Source organism: Teleopsis dalmanni, chromosome 1, assembly GCF_002237135.1.
Source record: "Teleopsis dalmanni isolate 2A chromosome 1, ASM223713v2, whole genome shotgun sequence".
Classification (NCBI taxonomy): Eukaryota; Metazoa; Arthropoda; class Insecta; order Diptera; family Diopsidae; genus Teleopsis; species Teleopsis dalmanni.
Window position 1 is genome coordinate 52,369,779 of NC_051846.1, and position 27,526 is coordinate 52,397,304.

A 27,526-nucleotide genomic window follows, 5' to 3' on the forward strand; every position below is an offset into this window, starting at 1 on the left:
CTGTGGTTAAACAGCTCGAAAAATATTTAAAATTATACTCTTGAAACATTAGTCGTCCCACTTGAAGCAAAATGTTTTGTTTCACTATATCTAAATAGGCTTAGTCAATTTAAATAGGATATCGCATATCTTTCATTCATTTATTTACTCTTGAAGATTATTATTATAAGACATATAGGATTTCACATTATTTCAATATGCAATAAGATTTAGTTTACACTAATGCATTGGTAATTAATACTGATATAATATTTATGATCTGTAGAAAATTTCAAATAAGGATACTAATAGTAGGCTTAGTAGGCTTTTAACATAAAAACTGGAGTTGTTGATAGAAAATACTGCTGACATATTTGTTTCCGCAAACAAGTATCACGAAAGTTGTTTATTAAATAGTAGAAGTTTAATAGTTAAAAATGAAACAATAAGTTGGATTAATTAGTTAATTTACTTATTTTCCTAAACAACAAAGACACAAGTTCAGTTATTAATTTGAAATAATTACTAGATATTAACGATAAATTAAATTAATTTAGTTTAATGTTTTTATAAAAGTTTTGAAACTAGTCTTAATTAAAAACAAGAAAAACATACTTAGTTTTTTGATTAATCGAAATAGTCGCCTTTTATTTTTGACATTTTATAATTATATCCCAAATTTGAAAATTAATTACAATTTTTTATAAAGATCAGCAATTTTTAAACTGACAGTTGTAAAATTTTTGCGGAAGTAATTTAATTTAAAAATAATCTTAAAACATTTTTTAAAAAATCTTATTTTGAATTTTAATTAAATTTAACTGGTTTCTTCTTTAAACATAACATAAAATAAAACAGCGAATTTTTTCCTATTAAAATTCTATTACCAAATAAAAGTTTTATGTTTATTAAGGAACTCATGTCTTTTTATTTTAACAGAAAAAAGGTGTGTTAACACACGAATTTAGTAATCATTCTTGCTGAACATAAACTTGATCTACATATACTTTGTTTTTTGTACAGGGAATATAACAAATATATAGAACATTTTGTGAATGAAAGTTTGAAGATGACAAAGAGATTTACCTATTATAGTTGTTGTAAAAAATTGCTCAATTAAACAGATTTTGTAACGTTATTCAACGAAATAAATAAGCTGTAGTAGTGAAAAGAAATCCATTATTTTTCCAATAAATGAATTTATTGGGTGGCAAGCAACCACCCAGAACAGAAACAGTCAGTTTTGGGCAATAGGAGAGGCCACACATATCGATAATGAATCGCCAAAAACTCCGGAACCTTGGTTGCGAACCAAGTGATCTAATTATCATCTCTTCCTGTTCATGCCGAAAGATTTTTCTGGTAAAAAATTCGCTTCAAAATCGACTGTCATAATTTTTTCTACGGGGACGTGGAGTTCCATAAGAGAGGCATAATGAAATTACCTTCAAAATGGTAACAAGTTATCGAACACAACGGCTCATATTTGACTTAAATTGAATCATTCTAATTATGGTAAATAAGCCTTCAATTTCATGCAAAAATAATAGATTTTATTTTACTGCACCAATTATATATATCATTTACAATTTATCCACCTATACAAATATATAACATTTTAATAATTGAGATTTTTTAAAAAAATTGTTGAACGTATAAAAATTATATGTTTGCATAAAAATTTCTCAGTATTACCCCATTTTCTACCAGATATTAATTTTTTATCATGGAACAAAACAATTCTAATTAATTATTATTTAAAGAAATACAATAAATTCTAAAAAGAATTTCATTCACACTTTTTACTGGTATCTGGTATACAAATAAAATATTAAAATTAATTTAAGTTTTGCAAATCAGTAAATAAATTTTTATTGATTAACCAATCTTTAATCTAAAGACAAAATAAAAAATAAATAAACTTTTTATAGTTAAAAAACCTACCAATTAGTATCAAATTAATAATATATTACGAATGTATATACTTAAAAAAAACATTAAATAATATTAATTGCTTAAACGCTTTAAAAGATATATTATTTAAAGATTCAGAGTTACAAAACGAAACGTAAAGCTTATATAGACTAGAGAACTTTGTGAATAAAAAAATTGCTTCTAAAAATAAAATTATAAAAATATGTTAATGATTTGGTCATATATTATTAATCATTTCACCATATACCAACTGAAATTGAGACAAATTAACACGACAAATACAAGTGGTTATTTGATGATTTATCTTACGAAGAAGATATTGAACGCTGAATAGAAGAAGATGAAGAATATACATATGTATATAAAATATTTATAAAATTACATAATTTTCATAGTATTATACTATAATTAATAAGCTATTAAAAATTTGTTTTATGAGTGATTTCAAATTTATTTCAGTGTCTATATTTAGTTTCACAAAAATATTTTACGCACTGAACTCATTCCTTCCGTAAAGCTAAAATTCTTCAACATTTTAAAACTATTAGTAATAAAGCTAAGTTGCGTATTTCTGTTAAATGTTAGGGAGTAAAACCAGTATGGTGACCTTGTTCTGTTTTACAATAATATAAATTTTTTAAGTATAAACTTTAATAACAAAGCTCATATATATTATTCAATAGAAGATATTTAAAATTTATTCATTATAATATAAATAAAACAACTTAAAATACAGAAAAAAACTGCTTAAGATATTTTAGCAAACATATAAAAGATTAAAACTATAAAACTGGTTCAATGGATTTAATAAATGCAAAACTCACAGTTTATAGATCTAAATATTTACGCACATATTTTATAATATTTTGATATTTTCAAGCATGTCAATCAAATGCACTTATAGTAATATAATATATGCATACTTATTTACAAAATAACCACAATTAATTTTACTTATCACAAAATACATCATTTTTAAATTATGAATTTCTTACGACATAATTTAATTATTTTAATCAAGAAAAAAAATATCAATATAATACATCTCTAAAAATTTTTATAATATTGAGCCTATATATTCGATTATATTAAACTATTAATAATTGTGGCGATTTTTGTTTTTTTTTTTAATTGAATATACACCCAATTATAATTTATAATATTATTTATTTCATTCTATGTTAAATCCGGCCATTTCAAAATATATTAGTTTAAGTAGACTAGATAAAGTTTCAATAAAAAAAAATTCTATGTTAATGTTACGGTTTTTATTATAATACGAAATTCACTATTATCTGGAGAGTATTTTTGATTTAATTTTTATGGTTATAGTTTTCTTATTATTATTTTAAATATCTTTAGTATAATTTTTATTTTTATTATTTTTTAAATAATGTAGTAGCTTGTTCTACCACAATGCTTTCATCTTTTATCCACATTTGCCATCGCACTCCTATGCTATGAGTTAATAGTTTCGCATGTTTTTTTTAAGTAACCCATTTTTATTAACAATAGCTATCTTGATAACTATTATTCCATCACTCTCTCTCGTTCCAATTTGTATTCACTAGACCACTTAAAACACATATATAAAATTTGCCCCATTTTCTGGAATTTTAGGTTAAACTTCTTAAATTTAAACCCTTATTCTCTTAATTTAATTTAGTTTAAATTAATTATTTTGTAACTGTGTTATTTTTTATAATATATATATTTTCCTTTTGGTATAGTTTTTATTATTAAAATTTTGTTTATTGCCTTCCTGATTAAATGCATATTATGTTCGATTTTTTTTTTAATTTCTTTATGTGCATAAAAAATGCACAATATTGTATCAAATGAGATATTTTTTCTTTTATTTTATCAAATAATTTAATTGAATAAAGTTACAAATCGCTGTCATTATTACAACACTTGTGTTACAATTCTATTATGAATATAAACTATATGTAAACGCATTATGTATATGTCGAACAATGTATACATTTATAATTATTATAGCAGCTTCAAACATAGTAAATATTTAAACTCATATAAACCTAAAGCCCCTTTTCATTATATTGAATATAACTTCTATAACTTTTTTCTTTTATAAATAAATTTCTTGACTTTAACATTTTCCAAAACCAATTTTTTAATTTTTAAATTATATGGTGACAAATGTATGCACTTCATATTAAATTACTCATACGCTATAGAGTACGTTAATATTCTTACTAAAAATACCAGATAAAAAATTTAATAATAATTTTTTATTATTGTTTTTATGAAGATGTTGGATAGTCAGTCGAAATATCAGAAAAATATTTAAATAAAATATAAATTGTTTTTAAATATAAATAATAAATTACAGTTTTTTCTATTTCTATTTATGTTAAATGACCAATTAGCCCGCTAATAAATTATTATATAATATTTTTAGTCACAAGTAAAAGATTAAAAATTTAAATTATTTTATAAATTTATTTAAACTAATTAAAATGAAAATAAATAAAATTAAATTTATTAAGAATTCGATTGAAATATAAAAACACTGATTAATTTTATTTGAATAAATATTAATTTTATAACTGTAAATATGAAATGCTTAACATTTTATAAAAGCAAACATTTTTTTGATATTTTTAAAAATCAAGAAACAATCACTTATAAAATCACTGCAATTTTTTTTTCTTTTATAAAAATATGAAGACTAGAATAACCCCTATCTTTTTTTAAATTAAAAAAAAGTATTTGATAAGTTTATTCAAAATTAGAAAATAAATCATATCTGGTTTTAAACGTTTCGTTTCAATTTTTAAAATTTTTTTATTCTTGTACACAATAACAATTATGACTAAATAACACATAAATGATATTTTATATTTTAATTGCATTTGATTTTAAAAAATCATATTTTAAAAGCTGGTTTTTATATATTGTCATAAATTAAATATTAATATAAAACGATTAATAAATTAAAACAAGAGAAAATATCGAATAAAATAAATTTAATATCCAATTTAAAAAAAAAATATCGAATAAAATAAATTTAATCTCCAACTTACAAAAAAAAGGCTTAAAAAAATTCATTAAAAAATTTAAAATATTTGAAATAATAAATACCAAAAAAAAAAAAAATATAAAGAGAAAGTATAGTGCATAAAATAAAGCAGTGAGATTTTCGAAATTTTAAGTGGAAGCTGTGTGATAAATCTACAAGATGCAACAGGATGCTGCAATCAAAGTCAACCACAATTTACTTGATTCATATACAAAATTGCATAAGAATGTCAGCAAAAACAAGCAACTTCACGCTTTAGCTTACCTGATCCTTTCGGTGATGCCACAGAGTAGCTGCCAAATATTTGCAGAGCAAGTATCACAGTCAATAGTAAATATTTTTGCATTTTGCTGTATGCGACAAGTTGAAATCGAAATCGAAGTCGAAGTCAAAAATGAATAAGAAATATATATCAAAAATCAAATATCTTTTAATTCAATTTAAATTGGAATTTTATGTAAATTCGTGCGCACAAAACGAACTGATAAAAACAAAATACCGAAAACTTCAAAACTTCCGTATACTTTTTCCAAAATGTTAAATTAATATAATTTCGCTTTTAAAAATTGGAAATTTATAATTAAATTATTCACAACATATTTCGATAAAAAAAAAATTATTAATTTAAATAACAAACAAAAGTTGAAACAGCGGTGGCGTCAGCAAATGCAGTGTTTGACGTTAATAGCTTAAATTCAAGATTTTCGAATTTCTTCAAGTGTATACAATATACGAAATTCTGGTAAACTGATAAAAACTCTATGCGAAGTTGTAGTGAAAAGTGAGTGTGTTAAAGCGAAGCGAAATGAAATGAAATCGAAAGTTGCCGTAACCGTTGCCAATATTTTATGCGCATGTGCGCCTGAACTGACCGACAACGAAGAACTAATTTCTTATACCAATTGGGCTACAAATTCGTATTTTGCTACCTGTAAAGTTGCAGAGTAGCGTTACGGGCATCGAAGAGTATGGCCAAGAGTAAATTCGCTGTTAAGCAGAGAACACTGAGTAAACTGGTACTGAGAGAATTAAAGAGTTGCTTGAACTGGTTGCGCCATCTCAGAGGCTGACTGACTACACAACAGACAACAGATAACTCCAAAAACAAGAAGATACAAAGAGCTTAACTTATACTTAAATTTATTAAAGCCAAACCACAACACGTTAACTGAATTTTTTTTAATTTAAATACCTATTATGTTAGGTTTCTGAACAAGACAACCCCATTTTAAGTCGAATGACAAGTCATAGTTAGCCCAGAGGCTGCGTAAAATGCAACATGCGTCACTTACAAGCTGCATCACCTTAACTTGTTTAATAATGTAAACAAATATTTTTTTTTGTTTATTTAATGAAAAGTTTATTTTTTAATTGCAATAGTTTTTCGTATGTTTTGCATCTGACGAGTATATTACAGTATATGAATGCTTTTTTTTTTTACTTTGTAACATGCGATCTTAGTGTGGCATGGAAATATCAATCTGCCTTGTATACAAATTATTACAAGCACGCAAACATACACACATCAAATATGCATCTTTGGTAATTTCTCGTTTATAAAAATGTCTGTAATTCTTTTTCTGGTTTCTTCTTCTCTAAATTGACTTCTTTTTTGTTTATATCTATTGTTGGCCAAGGTAACATTAGATAAGCTTTGCTACTGCTCATACAAGTATTATGCCGCATATTTAATATGCAATAAAATTTTATGGAAATAATTTCACAATTATAACTATTTTGGTGTGAAAGAATATAAGTAGAAATATTATACACAGAAAAAAATTAGAAGCTTCAGGGTTTTCAATAAATTTTAAAAATTTAATTTGAAATATAATTTTTCATTTTTTTTTAAATGTTTACTGCTTTTCTTAAAGAAAATGTATTATTAAAATACATTAAAAATCAAATTAACAAAGACTATTATTCTACTATTATGGGAAATCATGGCGCATACGAGCTTGCTGCACTAGTCGCCTCTTCCACGAATACCACTATTTCAATCCCTACCCATGTCAGCTACCTTCATAGGTTGATTTATAACCATTTTTTGTGAAAGGTAAATAGTGAGTGGACTCTTGCCGCCACAGTAGCCAAGTCGAGGTCTACATAGTCAATCTATTCCAAATGTAGAACCTCTGACTTAATACACAGAAGCAAATCAGAGGTATCTACCATAGGTTAATATCTATCTTTACAGGGCACTGGACTATAGGACGGCATGGAGCTAGACTTGGCCTACCCTGTGGTATTTCCTGTAATGCGTGTCTACCAGTTCTCGAAGAAAAGACACCAGAACACCTGATGTGTCTATGTCAAGGTTTGGCCAGAACTAGTCTTAAACATTTTTCAGCCTTTGTTATAAATCAAAGACTTATTGTTGATAAATAGATTTATAAATGTTTATAAAACGGGGTTTCTCTAAATAATCTAAAGTTCAAAGAACAATCAAACCGGATCAAGCTTTAAGTAAAGTGAGAGACTGTGCTCTCAACCAGAAAGAATATGACTAAGGTTTTCTGAGTAAGTATGAGCCACTATCCTAAAAAGAGGATCGTACAGCAATATTTAATATCAAGTGAATAAAAGTAAAGTATGGTAACTGCACTTTAATATATGTTGCAATATGAAACGTATTTTCGCCGTAAAGATTTTCTACTTTATCTGAACACGCACAAAATAGCTCTTATACTCATCAAGAACTATGTATTTAACTATTGATTCATTTATTTATTATCAATGGAAAACATTAATCAAAATATGATAAATACGAGTGGTGTTCAAGCATAATTGCAGAAGAAATGAAGTTAAACCTATTTTCCCTCAAAATTTTTATCATACAAATTGTAACGCAAGAAGCAATATACGCATAAACAATATAAATGCAATATTTAATGAGATTTACAAAATACAAAACTGATAATAATTATAAAAACACATATTGATGTAAAAAAGTTTCCACAATTTTAACTGAAAATTGCACTCATATAACAATAGAATTAACGATCAACTCCCAACAGTGGTTTATTGAAAATGCTTAATGCAGCAGAGTTTTCTACTGAGTTTTGAAAAAAATTTATGGCAGGAAAAAAATAGAAAAATCTGAAAATAATATACTGTGGATATATTATTAATTTTTTTTTATTAAAATTATCATTTAATGTAGAATAAATGTACAATGACTTGTATTTGCATATATAAAAATTTAAAACGTGGTTATTGTTATTTTTTATTAAATTGGTGGATTTTTCACGTGACCTAGAGACCTATTGTACCTACCTCTATATTCAGTTCTTATTTTAAGTCCCATTTTCTCGATAAATTGTTGTACTGAACCTATTTTAATAAATGTCATATTTTTTACTTCCAATTCAGATGTAGTTATTTATTTCGTTAATGCATCTGCGCCAAATAATGTCCTAACACGTTTTTTACGATCTCATTCCCTCCCCTACAGAGCCTGCAATTTTCATTAGAGCATTTTTATAGGGTGATAATATTCAACCTACAGTGATGTGGTAAAACTTCTGGTACTATTCTTAAGTTGTTATTTTTTAGTTGTTAGTAAGCATTAAATTCTTTTGAGTCTTACTGTTTTATAGGGTATTTTGTGTGGAATAGTCCTAATAAATTGACTTTGTATAGTGTTCCCTGTTTCTCTTCAACTTTCTGAATGAGAGAAGAAAGTAGGGCTACCACCGAGAGAAAAGAAAATAAAAGGTAACTCTAATTTAATCTGACCTATATTCAATATATTTTTATAACTATATTTTACAAAATATATTGTACTATTTTAACAGCGGAATAATTTTATAGAAATAGAAAACTAAAAATAAATGTGTGGTTTTTATATGATTAATGGCTTAAGCAAATTTTGTTGTATTAATTAATTAATTTATTAAAGTGAATAATTGAAGTTAATAAAGTAAAATTAAACTAATAAAAAAATCATTTCAATTGAGTTCAGTTTTTTTAAATATCATAAAATATTAAATTTACTTTATTTGTTAAGTTAATTTATAAATTGTTATTATCATCACTAAACTATTATTATAAAGGATTTAATATAATGTTTCTTTTATTTAAATTTTTAATAGCAGTATTTCGTTATGCCACAAAGATTTTTTTTACTTTATTTATTTGGAATATTCAATAAAAATTGGTTAAATATCAAATTGTTAAATTTACAATAAATTTAAGTTGCCACATTCCCTCGTGGTAACAGGCACTTTAACTAACCAAACACATATATATGTACTCCTAAAATGGAATAAAATTAAAATTAAAAAAAATACTGGAACAAATTGTAACGATCCAACTCGCAATACATGTGTAATTAAAGTCTAAAATATGCTCTAAATGCTCCAGTTACTTTGGATTTGTAAAAACTATATTGAAAGTGATAGGTAGCATGCAATTACGTCTATTGCTAATTTATACGCGAATATATCCCTGCTACGTCGTCAATTACATGTGTGTATTCAATACACACTATATTGCTTGGATACAAAAAAAATATATATATCTTCGAAAGATAACTGGTTCGCATATTAATGACAAAAACATATTTCGTTCGTTGATATCACAGTTAACATTTTTATGCATTTTAAGAATATTTTGCAACCTACTCATGTTTAACTAGGCTAATGTTTAGTCAGACTCCTGTGGATTAAGTAATACACGTTTAGTAGTTTAAAGTGTAACTAGTAATTTCGATCTTTGCTTTAAGGTTTACCTTCGATTACCTTGAATACATCGTGGTGATTGCGTTCGGCAGTAGCACGCAATACCAGTGCAATTTGAACAATTAAGCAAATAAAATTTGTCAACAAATTTTTGCAACAAGTTATTTGACATTTGTATGGACACTTACGATTACTTTCTAATGTACATACACAATATAAACGTATATTATATTGTCAGTCATAAAATTTAAAAAAAGAACACATTAAGATATATTTGAATAAACCAAATAAAAGCATTTATCCCATAAATTTGAATTAACGGTTTCTTTAAAAGAATTACAAAAAAACAAAAAATATATTTTACTCAAATATATACCTAAATATAATGTATCAAATTATTTTACAAAAGAATACATTTTATACAAATGTGTCATTTGTTTTATGTATTTATTTAGTATAAAATATAATATTTATCTCAAAACATTTTTCATGTTTATTAACACTTAATCACGTCTCATAATTATGAGGATAATTACAAATGATAATTACAAATGACAATTAAAGTTTCAAAAAAATTAATTGCTTAATAATTTACAAAAATATTTAGAAAGTGTTTTTATTATTAAATGGCAAGCCTTTTCATGGTTTATTAGTACTTAGTTTTTAATGATTATTACCAATTAAACTCAGTTTGGTAAGATACAGATAAAGTAAAAAACACAGTTACGCAGTCTTCTATGTTATATTTTGGAACTAAACTAACAAAATTAGTGTACATAAAAATGTTTTAATAACTACAATTATAGTTTTCATGTTTTAATAAAACCAGTAAAACGCATAATTTAATAATTTTTTAAAAAGTACAACATATATACATATATTGCAGTGACTTGCTTATTTAAAATGTGAATATCAGTAAAATTGTTTCGATAGTAACATTATAGTTAAATAAATTTTTAGGAGCAAAAACCTTTTTTAATGAATTTCTTCAAAAAATTAAAATAATAAAAACATTACAAATATTTGTAAATCTCTACTTCCTGATGTTTTTGTATTATTATCTTAATGTGTTACAGAAACTTACTTAATTGCTGCTTGATCGACAACAAACAAAATGTCTGTAATATGTTAAATATCTCATGGTAAGTACTTTTTTAAAAAATTGTAGTTTTTTTCTAAAAAATTGTAGTTTTTTTCTAAAAATTTGTAGTTTTTTTTAATTATCTGATTCTACTTACAGCTTCTTAGTAAATTAATTTGTATAATAATACATTTTTTTCAAGTTAGAGATATATTTACTCATCTTCAATTAATTTAAAGCACTACAAGTTTTACATAAATTTTTATATAACTAAAAGTTCTCCAATTTAATATTAGTAAATTTACCAAAATATTTTCTTTTATGTATTTTTTTATGTGAATTTCTACATAAACCTGAACTTGGTATCTGAGTTCTCTAACATAGACAATAAGATTTGATTTATTGTTATGTATACCTGCCAGAAATGTTGGATGTGGTTTTCAGGAAAGGGTAGATAGTGTATGGATGCAACTCAGCGTTGTTAAAAAGTATCAGTAGCTTTCCGCCGATAGATATATTAAATCACAATATAGTGATCTCTATGTAATTCTATTGATAAGCGCTAGAAATTGGCATGAACACATTTAAAAGTAGTTTTGAAAGCCTTTCCTTGAAGAACATATACCAAGAACATTGCAGTTTTGAATTAAAGTTACAACTACTATATTGTTACACGTAGGCGGCAATACTAAAATATTTATATTATCTAAGATCATTTCATTAACGCAAATGATTTTCTTAGGAAGCCTTATTATCGAAAGTAAGTCTTAAGTATTGTTATACAATATATATATAATATACAATATACATATAATATACAATATATATATATAATTTACAATATATATATTATATACAATATATATATTATACTCCCACAACAATGCGTCCATGTCACTTCGCAGGATCCGTATGAGCACTCCCTTTAATCGTAACTTTTCTATATTTAAGAATTATAAACGTGAAGTATCAGTGATCCACTTACTAATTAAAAAATGTCAAATTTGCTGTATTTAAGATTAAATATGTAAGCAAGTCAATTAATCTAATTAAGAAATTTTATAATGTCAGAGTTTTGCAATAAACAGTAACAGCCAAATGAGAATTGTACATTGTGACCGAAAAGCTTTCGGAAATTCTCATTTAAAATTCGCGCGCTGTATATTTTTCGATATTTTAAGTTTATGTAGTTTGGCAGCACTGTCCCTTAATTACTATGCCAAAAATGAGCGCGATCTGTCGGACAGTTCGTTTACGGCAGCTGTTGAAACCAGTTCACCTCAGTAGTGCGTTGCGAAAAAAACAATGGAAAAAAATATTGAACAAAGAGTTTGCATCAAATTTTGTTTTTCGAACGAAATTTCGTGTGCAGAATCGTTGCGAATGCTACAAAAGGCTTATGGGGAATCAGTTTTATCGAAAACTCAAGTTTATGAGTGGTACAAAGCCTTTCAGGACTGTCGTACGACCGTCGAAGACATGCCGCGTTCTGGACGACCTTCGACCTCTACCACCGACGAAAACATTGAAAAGGCAAAGGAAATCGTGTTCAAAAATCCTCATGTGAGTGTTAGAGAGATAGCACGAGAGCTAGGCATCGGTCGTGAGATGGCTCGTTTGATTTTGGTGGACAATTTGTGTATGCGACGTGTCAACGCCCGGCTTGTTCCGATTCACCTCAATTTGTTCAACATTATCAACGATTTTAAGGCCAAACATTCAATAAATACCATCGAACAGCCACCGTATTCACCTGATCTTGCACCGTGTGACTTTTTCCTGTTTCCCAACCTCAAATTACCACTCAGAGGAACGCGTTTTGAATCCATAGAAGACGTAAAACAGAATTCGCAGAGGGAACTCAAAGCCATACCGGAAAGCGCCTATAAAAAATGTTTTGATGATTGGAAGAAACGTTGGCATTATGTGTATCGCTTCTAATGGAGCATATTTTGAAGGAGATAAAATAAATATTGATGAAGATTAAGAATTTTGCGTTTTATTTAAAATTTCCGGAAACCTTTCGGTCACAATGTATATCAAAATGATGTAAAAGCATAACCTAGGCTTACTGACGAAAGTACTACTTCAACCAACAAAAAATAAAAAACTATAGTTTAAAACATCTCTATATTAATATTCCAAAGTTCCTAAAGGATTTATATATATAAAAAAAAAATAGTATAAAAATATCCAACAAATTTTGTCTTAACAATTAAAAATAATTATATTTATATATTATATAAATATTAAAATATATTAATTTTATATTTTTTTTAACTAAAAATATTATATAATAATTTTGTTAAGTGGGCTAATTCGTCAATTTAAATACAAAATAAAAACTGGAATTTATTATTATATATTATTAAAATATTATTCCGATATTTCGACTATTATCTTCAGGGACACCTAAGGATTCAGAAAACTCAGTCCGTCCAAACAAATTATTACACTTAATTAATTGAATTATTATATAGTTGGTTTATGATTTCATAAACACAACGAGTACGTTTGTTAATGAACTTCCACAGTAAATTGACAAAATTTCAAATTAAAACCTACAAGTCAAGTACAGGTTTGGGTCAGTTGGCTAATGAACACTGACTCTGAGCTTCAAATTTGGTAGGAGACGAATTTAACCCTCGGTGTATGCAGTTAAAAAAAATTATTTACGAATAACTATAAGAAGTATTTCTAAAAAGTCCATTAATGATGGATATTAGGCAATACTCGAAACAGTTGTATGATTAGCCAGAGATTCAATTAATTAAAAATAATAAAATTTGATTGTTGTAATTCACCACTGTTCAAACAACCTGTACATATATTAAAACAATAGTATCTTTCAAGAAAATAATATCTTTTCGTCATAATAGACTTTAAATCAAATTTAATATAACTTCAAACATTAAACTATACATTATAAATATTGTAAACATTATATGTAATGTTTAATCAATATATTAATAAAATTAATTTAAATATATAATTATAAAAGTTTACAAAACTTAATTATTTTTTTTAATCACGTATTATCTTATTAAATTTAAGAAACTCAAGTAAACTTTCTATACATGAAGAGGAAATAATATACTTTCTAAACAAAAATTCAATTAAGAAGAAGAATCAAATATCTTTATTTATTAAAGGATAATATTTAAATTGAATTTATTTGAAAGAGATTTGAAACCACTTGAGTTATTAATATTCACATCAATGAACATATAATTTTTATGAATTTCAAAAGACTATAAAATCAATTTCAATATTTTGATTATAGATTTAATTACCTTTATATATATATAAGGGTAATAAAAAGAACCCTACCCTCTTCAAAGCATATTGTTTTTATATTTCGCACATTTTTAATATTCATTAGTTTTTGGTATAAATAAGAGAATAACCTTGATGAGTTCGTGCACCTATTAATAAATTAGCAAAAAAAGCACATTAAAATATTTAAGTTTTGCTATTTAAGTTTATTGCATTTTGTTAAATTATAAATACGTTTGATTAAATTTATGTTTGGTTCTGATCAACTAATTTAGAAACTTGCTCTCCAGCATATATTCTTGGCGGTTGTTTTAAATGACAAAAAGATTTTTTTTAGATTAATTTAAATTGTTATAAATACAAATTTCTTTAAAATTTAAAGATTCAAGCTGATAAGTATGGGCCGAGGTTTAGTTATAATTTAATATTTGCAAAAAACAATAAAATTCGCAAAAAACAATCATTTTTAATAAGAGCTAGAAAAATCAAGTTTTAACGAGTATATAACAAGTATATTTTTTATTACAAAATTTATGCACGATACTGAAAGCTAAAATTGTATAAACTTTTTAAAAATAATGATTTTAGATTAATTTCATTATGTATAATTTTACTATGGTACGTACCGAAATAAACTTTTTTAAAAGCAGCTAAGTTGTTAAGAGTTATTCTTTCTAATCTTTAAATTTTTTTAATACATTAATTAATCTCTTTTATTCTATCATTTAATTTATTTTATTGTATAAATTATTATATTATAACATTTATTTAAAATTTTGCTATTTATTTTTATATTAATTAATTTACCATTTCATAATTAATTGCTTTTCAAATATTATTGATTTTCTACAAATCATAATTAAAACTATTGTTATTTTTATTGTCTCTATTCTTAAAAAATAAATTAATGATTGGCTAATGATCAAGTACTAGATACGTATACAAGTAATAGTAATTTTCTAAGAAATATTACTTATCGTTATCTTTGACGTAACAGTCCTCAAAGAACCTAAGTCTGCCAATTAATTATTTTTTCTTTTCTGAATCCATCACCTATATTCCGAAGATCATTATTCACCATGCATCTTCTAACTAATGATCCCTTTTTTCTGTTTTCTGGTATGTTGCTAGTAAAAATAGTTCTTAATCTATCTTCTGGCATCCTTATAATAATTACTTGTTGATATGGTTCATTATTGTATCTAATACTGTACTGACCAAATAACTTGTGAATGATTTTTTTTCAAAAATCGCCAGTTTATTAATATCTGTCAGTCAATTTATGAATTTTACTCCCAACTTATCTTGTTAGAGAAATAATAACAGTTGAAATAAAAGCACACCTAAAAATGTTTTAAAAAACTACCACAAGTTATCCTGCATACGAGGAAAAAATATTTGAATTAATTGTGTGGCATTACTCAGATTCATCTAGATCCATAATCAAGTATCTAGATCAAAATTTTCAGTAAACTTTTCAATATCATCAGTCTATTAATCGCCTAAGTGCTAACGGCCAAGTGCTCTATTAACGTCTGTAGCTTAAAGACTTTCTAGGCAAACACAATCTTTTCGTATATCTTTTTCTTTTAATAGCTGGTTCAAATACTTATTTTAGCTGAAGCATCGTATCTATTCGCACCGTATTACCAAGCCAGCAAAATTGTGATAAAGTTCATATAGTTCGTAGTTCATTTGGATGTGGTAGCCAGCGTACCAAAGATCTAAGGAAAAGAACCCGACCTCTTTGAACTTCACCTAAAAATTTGTGTGTTTTACGCATAAATAATCGCAGACTAAAAATGTTTTTCGAACCAAATATAGGAGTGTAAATTAAAAATTTCTTAAACTCATATTTAAAATAAAAATATTTACTTGCTATAGATTTTTTTATTATTCACTTGTATAGTATTTTTATTTAAAAAAAAAAATAATTGAACTCAATTTGATTTAAAAATAATTTCTAATAATAATAATAATAATGTAAAAAGGTAGAAAAAGAATTTTTTTAAAAAAACCAAAGATATTTTTATAAGATAATGAATGTTATTTCTTTAATTAACTTGTGTATCCAAAATGTTTATAACATCTAAATTTCTACGAAATCATATTAATATTAATTTAATATATATGATAAATTTCTAGTTAATAATAGGCTTTAAAATTATAAAATATTTTTTTAAGTATTTATTTATGTGTTTCAATAAATTAATTAACTTCATTAGCTATGCAAAATTCTTTTTGAGTTCAAAATACTATTTATATGAAAATGTGTAGCAAAAATAATTTTTTAGATTCAAAAATAGAAGAGAGTTAAAAAAAAATTCTTTAATTCTGTTTTAATTTAAATAATAGTGAAATTTTTATTCATAAAGTTCATTGGTTTTCATATCATTGTCAAGGTTAAAATTTCGCTACGCATAATTTTCAACTAAAAAGCTAATTTAAAACATTAATTATTATATGATATAAACATTGCATAAGCCGCACGCACTGTCGTATACATAATTTACTAAAGAATTTTGCAAACTAATAATTATTAAAACTTGATTATTGCTAAATTCGTAAACATAATAAATTACAATTTTGTTGAACACTAATTTGCTTCAATTAAAAAATAAATTGAAAACAACATTTTAAGCATAATTATTCAAATAAGAGTCACTAATTAAGACTCAATTCAAAATAAACTAATTTACAAATATTTGTAGAAGTAGTTTTTGTAGAATTTATTTAATTGCTATTTATTATTAACACAAAATATTTGCTTACTGAATGATTTTTCTAATTAAGATTGAAAATTCGCATATTTCGATTTAATTAATTATTTCAATAATAAGTAACATGTGATCGAAAAAAGAAAAGGAACTTCTTTGTTAACCAAATTGGGCAAAGACATTAACTAAATATATTCTAAAATCATCATTTTAAATATAAGCATTAATATATTAACAATAATTTCATATTAAGAAATATTTAATTTCTTTATATAGAAATATAATTAAATCGAAAAAATTCCCCTAAAGTTTGTCGAAGTTTTTTTTTTGTCCATGACATGAGCTTGATTTGAGGCATTAATTTTTATAAAAATGAATTTCCAAGAAAATTTTGTAAGTCTTTGTTTGTTAAACATTTGCTTATATGTTCATTATTCATTATAAATTTATTGCTAAAAGTCTGTTATTATTATATATCTATATATATATATATATATATATATTTCAACACTTGTTAATGTATTAAAATTTATTGTTAATTTGTTGTTGAAAACATTTTAAAAAAAATTGTTTTACACTTAAATAATTAAACAATTAATAATATTATAATGATTTTTGCTTAACAATCATTTCCTATTTGCAATGTGAAGAAAAGAAAAAAAATGTTAGATTGACCCAAGGATTAATTGGAAATAAACTTTTGATTTTTTTTTAATATTTTAAAAAAAATTACTGCAATACAATAACCAAAGAGTAGTAAATATTATATTGCTACAACATTCATAACTTTGAAGAAGTCATTTTTTTTAATTAAGTAAAGAATCTAGGCTTGGCTTGACCAAAACTTTATTATGCTTACAGAAATAACTAAATTAGGTAATAATTATTTATTAGTATAGTTAACTATTTTAACTATTTTAAAAAATAGTTAAAATAGTTAATGTTATGTAAACATCAACTGTTTATTATTTGTTAATTAATTTTTTTTAAAAATATTTTTTAACATATTATATTCCAATAAAATCGAACGCAAATACATTTATAAATGTAAGATATATATATATTTGAAGTTAATATTATAGCACATAGTAGACCACTTATTAATGGAAAAATAGTATATATAATGTAATTACGAAGTAACATATTTATGGGGTATTAATGGAAAAATAGTATATATAATGTAATTAAGGATGTAGTGAAATATATTACATATATTATAATGTAATATTATATATTATAGGGATGCCAAGACTTAACCAGAATTGTCACACCATTAATGGTGATGATGATTATATGTTACACATATTTCATCATTATTTTAAAATATTATACTACATATATATTACATATATCACTACATATGATATTTAAATATATTATACAACACAAAAAATGATATATATAACATTCAATAAATATAAAAAAAACCAAAATAAATTCGCACCGGTACACTCATTTATTTAGCATTTTAGTAAGAAACTTCATAACATTACTGTTAGTGCAAAAAATTTTCAGTCTTGAAATTAGTGCAGCATATTTTCAGTTTAAATTATCGATAAACTATAAGTATATTAAAATCCTAAATCTGGCCTATTTTAAGATAAATCGATTTTTTAAAAATGCATAGAAATGTTGAAAAAGAATAAGGTAAATTTATTGTATATTAAAAGAATCTAAAATAATTGATTAAATATTTGATGCAAAAAGAAAATTATTAAATTAAAATTATTACTGAATAATAATCTTTTCTTAATAGTTCTTTTTAAAGTTATTTTATTAAAGGATGTATTAACTATAGACTCGTTATTTCGACCTTACACAGAAATAACATTGTTAAAGAGTAATATATGCAACGTAAACTTCACCAAATCTGTCTACTTAGTGTAGAATCAGTGACGTCGGGATTCTGACGCTCGAGGTATCATAGCTTTTTAGCGCTCCCAGAAAAACATAGAATAATACTTATGAAGTACTCATCCAGGAAGATAAATTTGCTAAATTTTTTTTGGATGGCGCCCAGAGCATGACAGGCCCGCACTACTAAAATGTATTTATCACAAAAATTGCTGTATTCATTGGTTTTTTTTTAAATATTAGAAGATTAATCTTATAACTATGTTTTGTTTAAATTTTTGGACAGTTGCTGAAATTTGGCACACAATTCAAATGACATGTAAATCATCAAAACTATAACAAAATCATATAAAATCGTTTAACTTTAATTTTAAAAAAATTTGAATAATCTCATATAACAACCGAACGACATCAAATAAATCAAGTTTTTCGCAATATTCGATTCAATTCGATTCACGGTCACAAAAATTCACATTAAAAACCTGCAAAACGCTTCAGTTGAAATGTATATACATCTATCAACCTCTTATCCAAAATTGAATAAAAAAAATGTTTTACAAGAATATGAATAAAAATCTTATATATTATAACTTAAATGAAGTAATATAATTAAATAAATTACGAAGTGATACTTTAAAGTACGTTGAAAGCAAAATAAAAAGATAAATGAAATAAATTTCCAAAAATTTATTGCTTACTGAAGTTCAATAAAAAATTTATTTTTTATTTTGTATCTTCCTGCAATTTTATTGTACTTCAAGTTTATCTGTAAGTTATGTTTATACGCTTACATAAATTTTTTTTCAATTGACCTTGTAAGGTTGTAGGCTTTTGGATTTCAGTAAAAAAAGCAGTAAAAAAGTACTTCGTGCAGATAAAATAATCATTGTGATTCTGTGGTTTTAACTTTAAAAAAAAACTGAAAAACAAGCAGCTGATATCAATATGACAGTAAGCCCATAAATATTAGTACAGGTTTATAAGTTTGATAGTCCCTATTTTAATTACTTAAAAAGCACAACGGGCTTCCGTATTCTTTTCAATTATTAATGCGGTTATAGTGAAGATTATTTAAAATTCTACTATACTTAAAAAATAATATGTAGAATTTTTTAACCTTTTCTCAACCTGGTAAAAATATGACGTTAATCAGAATGAGAGGCAATATTAAAAAAATCATACAGCTTAAAATATTTTCAAAAGCATAGTAATTATCTTAAGTATGGCTACATTTGTATAAGCAACTTGACGAAGACATCACAATAGTATTAAGTACTTTACTGAATTAAAAAAATGTATGTAGTTTTAATTTTACTGGTTTTGATTAAATAAAAATGTGAACAGGGCACGAATTCAATCCTTGATACTTGCAGTCTCAAAAAATTATTTAGAAACAATTAAATACAAGAAATATTTGCAAGACCACTGATGATGAGTATTTGGAAATATTCGTAACAGCTGTATGGTCAACCAAAAATTCAATTAATTAAGATAATATAAAAAATAATTTTGTTGTTGTAGTTCACTACTTTTCGAAAAAAAACCTCTTTATAAAATTGTAATAAATAATTGTAAAAAAAATAATTTATAGATCAGACGTAAGAAATGCATATTAATGTTTTTTACAATAAAACATTTATCATAAATTACTTAATTTTTAATACTCACGATAGATTATATATATATTTTTAAAGTTTACTAATTATTTCATAAGGAAAAAAAAAATAATATTTTTCATCTACAACATAATATTTCATAAAAAAATTTTAAGATCGTTTCGTTTAGTGAGATGATGAATTTTTGCGAACAAATTATTAATTATGGATAACGCTTATCTAAAGCACTCTACTGCTTTATATTTGTACTAAATTTTAATGAAAATTATTATAAATGCTTAAGCACTTTTTTAATTAGTTACACAATAATGTCAAGCATTTTATTTAATATAATTTGGTTATGCGGATAAGTATTTCAAACTGATCCTTACTTTGTTTTGTTTCTATTATCTGTTAGGATATCTATTTTAAATTAACATATGCAACGGACGTGAAAGTACCAAACAATGCATAAAATTACTTTTTAAAATTATTTTATTAAAAAATAATTTAAAATTTGTATTAATTCGTAGTAATTTAAAAATTATTTTTAATTTAAGCAAAAGTTAAAAATTTTGATAAGTTTTTAGTAGTTTCATAAAATTTTCTCTTTTGTAATACATATCTAAACAGTAGTTTATTTTTAATACAATGACACTATAAATAATATTTAAATAATTTTTTGCAAAAACATTGCAACAATTGTTATTATTTTGTTAGAATGAGCTTTCAGATAAATTATGTTCAAGTTTTAATAAAAGTGAAATAAACTAATGAACTTAATAAAAATTATTGAATAATAATAATTTAATTTAACAACTTTAATTTAAGTTGTTTTATTATTGATATTCAGATGTCTGAGTTGGTGAATCAGTACCTTTACTCTATTTTATCTGTGGACAGTTTTAAGTCACACTAAGAATAACTGAATACGGAGCTTTATAATATGATGGATCTGATGTCTTTGTATCTGCCTGTGTTTATCAAATTTCACTGTATTTTTAGGATGCTGAATGTTGGATTATTATGACTGTCAATTATATTGAACAGTTTCAGAGCACGATCTTTAATGTATTTTTCGACTGAATCGACTCTCAGATCTCTGTGGATATCCGCTCCTCTTACATACCATGGGGCATTAATCAGTGTTCTTGAGGCAATATTTTGCCCTCTTTGAATTTGTTTTAGTTTCATTTTTATGTTTAATAAAAGTTTGACATAATTGATCAGTTAGCCTATTCTAAATTAATCTTTTGTGTGAAAAAGCAAGTCTACATGTTAATATGCCAAGCAAATAATGCTTCCAAAACACAGAGTGTTCTGATTAATAACACATTTGATTTCTATTCAAAATAGAGTTCTTATCACTTAGTTTCATATTTTCGGATACTCACTTTAATATATACTGTAATAAACTTGGCGAGATCTATCTATAGACAGAAAGGTTAGAGCCTTAGAGGTATATCGCAACCTCTAAAAAACTATGCAAGTTAGTATATGTATGAATAATAATTAATACAAATTAAAGTTTAAAAATCCATAAATTTAATTATTTTTATTTGTTTTTAATATAACACTTTTTATGGTTCTTTTCCTAATATATCGAAACAGGTTCAATAAAAATATATGTACAGTTGTTCAAAAAAGTACTCAGTTTAGACACTTTATATAAGAAAAATCAGTAAAAGGCAACAATATCAAATATTGTTTCTTGTGTTTTTAGAAAGTTTTAATAAAATACTGTAAAAAAACAATATTATTTTCAAAAAATATTTACTTCATTAATTTTAGACAAACAAAATAATAGACCACCTGGCCTGAATTTGTACCAATTTTCATAACTAAAAAGGGGAATTGTATGGGCGAAGGAGATTAACTTTTTTAGTACTTGGGTAACCGAAAAGAAAAACCACATACTTTTGTATGAAATACTTATATTTTCCGCAAATAAACATAATAGAGCAAATATAGTGAAAACTAAATGACATGGATAATATTTAACTCAAGTGAGATAGTAACTGCGGCCAGGCTATTTTGGCCAGGCATTATTTATCTCCGTTATGTCTATTGTTTAACGTGCACATGTAACAACAACTAAGCCATTATGGCGACCTAATAATAGGACTTGACGTTATATCGGGTAGCTGTTTAACCGAAATAGCGTTACTACATTTCCTTGTTAAATATTTATTAAACATAACTTTTTAAATTTAAATTTTAGTTTAAAAATGTTTATGCTTGATAAACGTATTTTTTTTAAAGGGAAATTATATATTTTGCAGCTATTATAGTTTGAGGCAATATTGCCATTTAGTTTTATGCAGATTTAGTGAATTGAATGCAGCGTAATAATTATTGACCATTAATATGCATTAATTAATTAATATATATTTTCTATCGTCTACGTTGTGATTAAAAACGTTAAAGTGACAAATTTAAAAGTATAAATTTATATGTTTAAAAAATTTAGAATGATCCAAATATCTAGCAAAGCTGGCACTGAAAGCTTCAATGAAAGACAAAAAAGATCTTAGCTTTAAATGTTATAAGGCGATATCTAAGAATCAATTGTAATTCAAAGTTTTACTATAAAAAAAGCAATTTCCATGTTGAGTATGCCTAAAATCCCTTAGAAAAATAAATATATTATAAGTAACATTATAATATTAGTACGTAAGTTTTATTTTCGAATAAAAGTTTTTTCAGATCAATTAAGTGGTTTAAGTGGTTTATTTGACTTAAAAAAATGCGTATTTGCGTTTTCGATTGTATTATTTAATAAAGTACATTAATAAAATTTTATAAAAACACAAAAATATTATTTGAAATTTTCTTTTGTGATTTCTTCTTAATAAAGTTTTATTATTAAAGTTTCTTTTTGGGTCCGAATTTTTTTTTAAACCACTGTATTGTTGAAAGAAGCCTTCATAGTTCTACAAAAATTATTAATGATAGTGAACAGATAAATAGTTTTAATCTGTGACAATATAGCACGCTTTGTTTGTCATTAAAATTAATTAATGAATTAGCAATTAAGTTTTATCTTTTCTTCATTTTCTAAATTTATTTAAAATTATTTAATTTGAGTTATTGAACTTACCGCTGTCGATTTCATTCTCATGCGGATCACGACTAAATATGTCACTATAATAACGATCATATTGTTCTGATTCTACGCTCTGTAATGATTCAGCTTCATTTTCAATTTCATCATTAGGAATTTTACTATTTATATTCTCTTCAATGTCATCTTCTGGTTGATCTTCTGGTTGCTCTTCTGGTTCTTCTTCAATAGGTTCTTCTTCTTTCTTTTTTTGTAGTGCACTACCACGGAAGCGATATTTTTGATTTTTATTATATGCACTGAAACGATTTCGGTTTGCATTTGTGCCTCGTTTCAAATTTTGTAAACTTGAAGAGGCAAAACCTCGTGGTTTCGGTCTTTGTGTTGGTTTTGGTAGAATTTCATCGATCGTTGGTATTTTTTGATTTCCAGCTCTACTACCACCAAATAATTTACGTTCCAAATAGTTTGCAAGTATTTGTTGTGTTATTTGATTTTGACGTGCCAATTCAGACTGATCCAATTGATAATTTGTTCCTAAAACATAAAAATAATAAAAAAATTTACAACTGTGACTAAAAAAATATTGTAGAATAAATCTAAATCTAAATTTATCTAAATAAATCTAAATCTAAATAGAATATTGTAGAATATTCTAACATAGTATAGAATATCAGAAAAGAGGTTGATTATAAATGATAAATGATAATGATAATGATGATAAGATTTATTTTAATTAAATAAAATTATTTTCAATGAAGAGGAAAATAAATAAAAATTAAAAAATTAAATTATTTAAAATTTATCACATCATAATATAATTTGATCGGTTTTTTTTCGTTATAGAACACAATTCGAAGTGGTTGATTCTGCAATCAATACAGATTTTTTCTGTAAATTATTAATTCTATGATCCATCTGCAAATTCAAGTAAAACGCACTTTGTTCAAGAGGCCATGCAGTGCAAAACCCAAGTAGCCAATGCAAGCTTTTACTGTCTAAAAAGAACGTTACACTAAAAATCCTATTTAGAAAGACCGAGATAAGAATCTGTAAGACTGTACTGCAACCAGTAGACTGTGGGAATGAAATATAAATAAAATATGGGAACAGAAAGATAGGTAGACTTGGTATATTTTAGAGACAGAATAACAACGTTTTATGAAAAATCAAAAATTACGATGACTGGGGTACATAATCGGAGGATCTATTGCAAGAAACCAACAAATAGTACTCACAGGTGAAATGCTATCAATGAACAAGAGAAGGCGACTGACTAAAAAAGGCATTAATCGATGGAATTGCTAGCAATGAACAAGAGAAGGCGACTAAGAAAGAGATGGATCGATGGAGTTGAAAAGGGCTCAAGTACATTGCAAATACCCAACTAGATAACATCAGCAACATGTACTAAGAAATGGAGGAAAATTCTCTAGCAAATCTAAATACTCAATAAATGGTCAAACCGTGGAAGAAGAATCTGATAAAAAATATTTATAAAATGTAATAAAATCTTAACAAATCAAGATTATTGATGTTAAAGAAAATAAAAAGTTATTAACTTGAAGAAACAGTTTTAATTGTAAAAGCAGATTACTTAAAATAGAGAACTCATGTTGTTACGAAATGAAAATAAAAGCACAAATATAAACGAAATTATAACTAAAAGGAACATCTCTTATTGGTGAAACTGGATCTCGAATGACGAAATCATTAAAAATAATATTAAGCAGTGGCATTGAACTTTTGATACTAATATAACTTTTTTTTATTTTATATAATCCTTTTCTAAATTTCTAGATTATTGTGCAAACTATTATGACGTCAAATATAAATTTGAAAAAGTATAAACTAAAAACTTGAACCATTTGTATTATTAAATGATTCTTTAGATTTTTCAAAAATCAAAAATTTAATAAAAATTATACATTGCCATATAAATAAATTAAAAGAAACTAATAAAATTAGCAATTAATGTTAACATATAAGCATTCACTTTGATGAATTTATTTAATTATTTTAGTCCAATAAATTTGTGCAACTTTAATATCTAAAACCAGAATAAATCAGTTTCTTTTAAACAAGTTTATCCTGCTCAAAATGAATCATTCTTCCAAAAGAAAACTAAAACTATATGAAACGCATTAATACATATAGTAATTTAATCTAATTTTATACGTATATTTAACATTTTATAATTTTAGAAAGTGAACAAAATCAAAATCGTTTAAATTCTTCGTTTAAATCGTTTAAATTCAAAATCGAAAAAGAGTCATAATGAATATGAACATAAAAGAAGTAGTTTGGGATAAGATTTAGAATAATCTAGTAATCTAATCTATATAATATTAATAATCTAGTTAATAATCTATCTAGTAACTACAAGAGACAACTAATTGCAAAACGCGAAGATTTTTTTGAAAACAGTCCTCTAGCATTTGAAGTGAATTTATAAAGGAAAAGGAAGCAATATCTTTCCATTATTAATTAAAAACAGAAATTGTGGTTTTTAGCTCCTTTTGATATGCCCATTGTGTCCAAGTAAGATTATCCGCACTATAACCGGAATTTGGTTTTGAACTCTATCTTCACAAACTTTAACAGCTTTTAAATTTCGAGTGGCCTAAACTACGTAACCTTTACAGCGCAGATAAACTTTATCTCATTACCGTCTACTATTAAATGTACTATCAAATTTAAAAAGCTATTTTTGTTCATCAAACTAAGAACTCCGCTTACTATAGCTTACCAAGTTGTATTTTTGTTAGTATATTTCTACATAGATTGTGTATATCATGTGATTAAAGCCCCTATAGAATCATTATGGCCAACAATTTTATGAAAAACTTTTTTCTTAAACGAGTCAAATTACTTTCTGCTACACACACAAGCTTCGGATCTACATGTCAATAGTGGCGATATTATAATATTATATAGCAATAGTTTAAAGATTATAACAAAATTTCTGGATTTAAAGAGCCTTGACAGACTATATTTGTTATGGCAGCACTGAAAATAGAAAACACGCGGATCTGGCAACACAACTTGAAAGATCGAGCGTGCGTATACATACAAGAAAGTGATACTTAGTAAATTAATTGTAACAATTAACTGTAATAATAGTAACATATTAACAACTATTGTTGATTATTATAACAATATTGAAGATATTTTTACTGAACATATAAGTTTCACACCCATACGTGAATATTGACAAGACCATAATCTTGCACAACTGCAGCTTAGAGATTATGGCACAATTTCTAGACATAAATAACTTGAGCATGCTATAGTTAACTTAAGTTGTAGTGCCAGATTATTCTTTTATATAGATTTTTAGTTTATTACCTCTCACTAATTGAAAAATTGTACTTCCATAAAGATATACTCCACTATTCCGATTATTCTACAATATAGGATAACTCCATGAAAAACATTTTAACCTCTAAAATTTTAGTTCACTAAATGGATTCTCAAATATTAAACTACTTTTTTATTCAATTTTATAAATATGTATATATTTACACTACTACGTATCATCAATTAAATCTTATATGAATTCAATATCGTTTTATTTTGCATATGTAAACAAAAATATTTTGCAACTTTGTTTTTATTACAACCTTACTGGCTACCATTAAGAGATTCAGTTAAGTATTATTATCATGAATCCAAAAAGTATTGTTAACGAGTCTTAATGGCTTTAACAAATAAGTGTAAAAGTGGAAAGAGGTATTATCATAAGCACTTTATAAAGTAAACCTAAAAAAACCATGTAAACAAAATAGCAATAATATAAATATCGCGATACAAAATTTTTATACAATTTTTAAATAAAAATTCGAAATAATATTTATTGTGTATGGTGTGTACCCTTACTCTTCAATTTGGAGGTTTAACAGTAACAGATATATTGTATATATGAGTATATAAAACATAACAAAAATAAAATTTAAAAATAAATTTCTTTAACTATTAAACAACATTTATCTTAACAGTTTTTTCGTATTTTTTGTATGAACATTTATTTAGTTACAATGTTACAAATCAAATATTTTACATTTATACTTTAATAATAAATATAAAAAAAAATTTAATTAACTTTCTACCCTTGACACAAATATGGAGAACCAAGATTTCAGCTGATTTTTGGTAGTCAATGAAGACAATTGCAGATTGTTTAAAACAAATGTTTTGTGGTAAAATAAAAACAATTAAAACTCATCTCAAAAACATATATCAAGTGCTGTGACATTTAAATATTAAGGTGAGTCAACTAACTACACATAAATAACAGCAG

General features: G+C 25.0%; 1 protein-coding gene across 2 annotated transcripts in view; it reads right to left on the minus strand.

The window, feature by feature from the left end:
• LOC119668322 (C-type lectin 37Db) overlaps positions 1-27,526 on the minus strand; it is a 71,583-nt gene that overhangs the window by 26,243 nt on the left and 17,814 nt on the right. The window contains exon 2 of one of the 2 annotated variants that reach the window (XM_038077792.1): positions 23,263-23,763. In XM_038077792.1, the coding sequence (XP_037933720.1) occupies positions 23,263-23,763 (501 nt within the window). Of the gene's footprint in view, positions 1-5,221; positions 5,839-23,262; positions 23,764-27,526 lie in introns of those variants that run through there. The other variant, XM_038077793.1, reaches the window with a different exon arrangement.